The sequence below is a fragment of the Crocuta crocuta genome, unplaced genomic scaffold (assembly GCF_008692635.1).
Source record: "Crocuta crocuta isolate KB4526 unplaced genomic scaffold, BGI_CrCroc_1.0 scaffold2576, whole genome shotgun sequence".
Lineage (NCBI taxonomy): Eukaryota > Metazoa > Chordata > Mammalia > Carnivora > Hyaenidae > Crocuta > Crocuta crocuta.
Window position 1 is genome coordinate 119,228 of NW_027533359.1, and position 3,420 is coordinate 122,647.

General features: G+C 43.5%; 1 protein-coding gene across 1 annotated transcript; it reads right to left on the reverse strand.

Annotated features, from left to right (window-relative positions):
* Positions 1-1,448: 1,448 nt before the first annotated feature.
* TCEAL1 (transcription elongation factor A like 1) lies at positions 1,449-2,713 on the reverse strand. The gene is given in 4 exon segments (XM_077748281.1): positions 1,449-2,008; positions 2,010-2,125; positions 2,240-2,306; positions 2,603-2,713. Coding segments are annotated over 2 exon segments (417 nt in total). The 5' UTR covers positions 2,114-2,125; positions 2,240-2,306; positions 2,603-2,713; the 3' UTR covers positions 1,449-1,695.
* Between the last annotated feature and the right edge of the window lie 707 nt (positions 2,714-3,420).

Here is a 3,420-nt window from a genome sequence, read left to right on the forward strand (position 1 = left end):
TTAGATACCTAACATTTATGGAGATTATTTGGGAGAGATTCCAATTCTGAATACACAGCATTGTGTCCCGCTCACAAATTTGTCTCCTAGCCCAGGTCTCAGTGAACTCATGTTTGAATCCAGTGGAGAAATGAGAGACTTTCAGGAAAAAAAGGGGCCATTTTGCTAAGAATTTTTTTTTTTTGAGAGAGAGAGAGAGAGAGAATGAGAGAGGCAGAGAGAGAATCCCAGACTCTGCACTAACAGCATAGAGCCAGATGTGGGGCTTGAACTCACGAACCGTGAGATCATGACCTAGCCGAAACTAAATCAGACACCTAACTGACTGAGCCACCCAGGCACCTGCTAAGAATTCTTTAAAACATTGATGTTTAAGCAGCACTGAGATGACATGCACCTGTATAAGTATAATATTAAAGCTGAAGGAGGGGCATTCTCCATTTATCTGTAGGAGACTGAGTTCAGCTTTGGCTCAGAAGGGACTCCAGAGAAATCAGTTAAACTTTGCAACTGGAGGACCCAGGTAATTTGGTTGTGGTGGGGGTCATGAAGGAGCAAGACCCAGGAAAAGGGGCAGGTATGCCCAGTAGATGTGGCAGTGTCCAAGGGAAAGGAATAGCAAGACAGAAATAGAATGTGGCTCTCACCTGGAATCTCACAGGAATTATTTGTGAGTGTAAGTGAAACCTTTGGGTTCTATCTGCTGTATTTGAAGGGTATTTTATAGGGGTTGGGGGTCCTGCATGAGTAGGTGGAAAACCAGAGAGCTCCAGAATCTTTACTTCATTTGGCTCCACGGCAGCCTATTAAATCCAATATTATTCCTATTTAATTGGAAAAGAATGAGGCACCTGTGTGGCTCAGTAGGTTAGGCATCTGACTTCAGCTCAGGTCATGATCTCACCACTCATGAGTTCGAGCCCGTGTCAGGCTCTGTGCTAACAGCTTGGAGCCTGGAGCCTGCTCTGATTCTGTGTCTCCCTTTCTCTCTGACCATCTTCCACTCATACTCTTTCTCTTTCTCTCCAAAATAAATAAATCTTAAAAAATTAAAAAAATAAACGGGAAAAGAATGACCCTTAAGTAGAAGTACCAGGTTTACTTTTCTGCCTAAGACATTTAAAAGAAACATGGGATTTACTTTAACGTTCTGACAAATATTTATTAAGTGCCACATTGTCTTTATAAGTTGATTGACAGTTTTTAAAAATTTTTCCCATATTGTTTTATTTCAACAAAAGCAAAATATGTTTGTCTTGAAAAATGAGAAGTTTTTTCAAGCTTTTGCTTGAAAAATGAAGCAAAAATGAAAAACCAAAACACCTGTTATCTTACCACTACAGACGGCTTACAGATAGCCACTGTTAAAACATTTAAGTATATACTTTGTTTTTTCTTTGCATATTAATATATAAATATACATTTTTACAAAAATGGGATGCTACATATACTTTTTGAAAATTGTTTTTTTCACTTCACAATATACAATGTACACCTTTTCATGCAAATGGGTGAGAGAGGGAGACTTGCAACTTGTGGGTGGAGAAAACCCAATTTTATGCCAGTTACAAGCAAAACACCTAAAATAAAGCCACGCAAAAAGTTAAAATTGAGATGGGGAAAGATGCATGAGAAAATTCAAACAAAGTTCAGCTGGCAATATTTCTATCAGGTGAAATCGAATTAAAGAACACATTAAATGGGATAAGGACGGTTCCGTCTCGCCTTCCAATGCATGACCATTAATTTGTTTCGTACCCTTTTCATTTCTTCCATCTCCTCTGCCACCTTTATCATCTCTTCATTGCTCAAATTTTGGCCGTGTATGTCCCCTCTAAATTGCGGGCGAGAGCGAGCCAGCCTTTCTTTGAAGCTTCCTTCTTCCAGCTTATGTTTTCCCACTCCACAAGGAGGCTGCTCCATGGGAGGGCGCTCTTCAAAAAGGTCCCTTCTAGAAAGGCGCTCCGGAGGAGGGCGCTCCTCTGACACGAGCATCTCGGGTAGGANCTTCCGGAGACTGCTTTTCGGGAGAGTGCTCCACAGGAGGCCGTTCCTCAGCCGTCTGGGGCGCGCTCTGTGGCTGTTCTTCATTTTTTTTGCAGGATTTTTCCATGTTGAGGATCGTCTTTAGTTTTTCATAGGAGACAAGGCAGAGTCGAGTAAACACACTTGGTGGCTGGATCAAAACCCCGGCCACNCACCCACCCCATCCCGGGCCACTGCCCACCCCTCTCCTGACCTGGACCTCTCCTTGCGGTTTGCTCTAGGCCTCCTCTCCTCGAGGCGCACCGCTGTGACCTGCAGACCTGCAGACAGACGCCAGAGAGGGTAGGGGGCGGGGAGTGGGGAGGAGGGAAGGACTGACTGACACACACATGCCTTTCNAGGATTATTTAGAAAATATTTCTGAGTGTCTGTGTCTCCCAGGGGCCCCCACTCACCTCCCAACCTCACCCCAAGACCACCATTTTCTACACCGAAATGTGGGCGCGGGGGGCAGGGCTGGGTATAGGGAAAGGTCTGGTACTCTGCCATCCCGATCCCAGGGGTTATTGGACAGCACTGACACTCAAATCGATTTAAAAGGACCAAGGGGACTTACTTCCTCCTGCTTTTCCCCTCGATCAAAGAGCAGTAGGCAGACGGTGTCTGGACAGGCAAAAAGGACCTGGACGAGAGGGACTTGGGCAGACATAGGCTCCTGGTCACGTGAGGGCCGCGCGTCACCGGCGAGCTCAGATCCCCAGTTACCACTTTGACCGGCGGCCATGCTGCAGCTCTGCCAGTATTTCCTAACCCCCAACACAACAGGCATCGTCACTCACCTCTTTGTTTATATTTACCTTTTCCTGGTTACCAGAGATGGTCAGCATCCAGTCTTGGGAGTTATTGCCGCTTCCTCTCTGCTGCTTACCCTGATACCACCTCTTATTCTGTTGTCAACCACCAAGGCCCATTATTTCACCTGTACCCCAGATCCTGCACTAAAGTTTGACTATTTTTACTTAATGAATCAATACCATATGTCTCCTTTCCCAGTTTTAATTCACATCCATATCCATGACTCCATCATGTCCATTTAGGCTCTATCAACATGGTTTTCACCATTTGCCACTTTTATGGAAGACAAGCTTTCACTTTTCCATGACCTAACGATTTTTTGAGCCCCCAAACCTGTATCACAAATAGAGACTTTAGTCTAAATTAGTAATCATTCAGTTCTAGAACTCTGGAAACAGTTGTTTGTAAAGTATGTAAATCTAAAAACATGAATACTTTGATTTTCATAAATCAAAAGACACATTTGTCCGTTTAAGTACAAATAATCTAAAAATTTATTTTCTGAAATGGGAGCTTTTGGGGAGGAGAGTGTGACTGTATTATAAATATGTATACAATTATTTTTAAATGTAGGTAAAT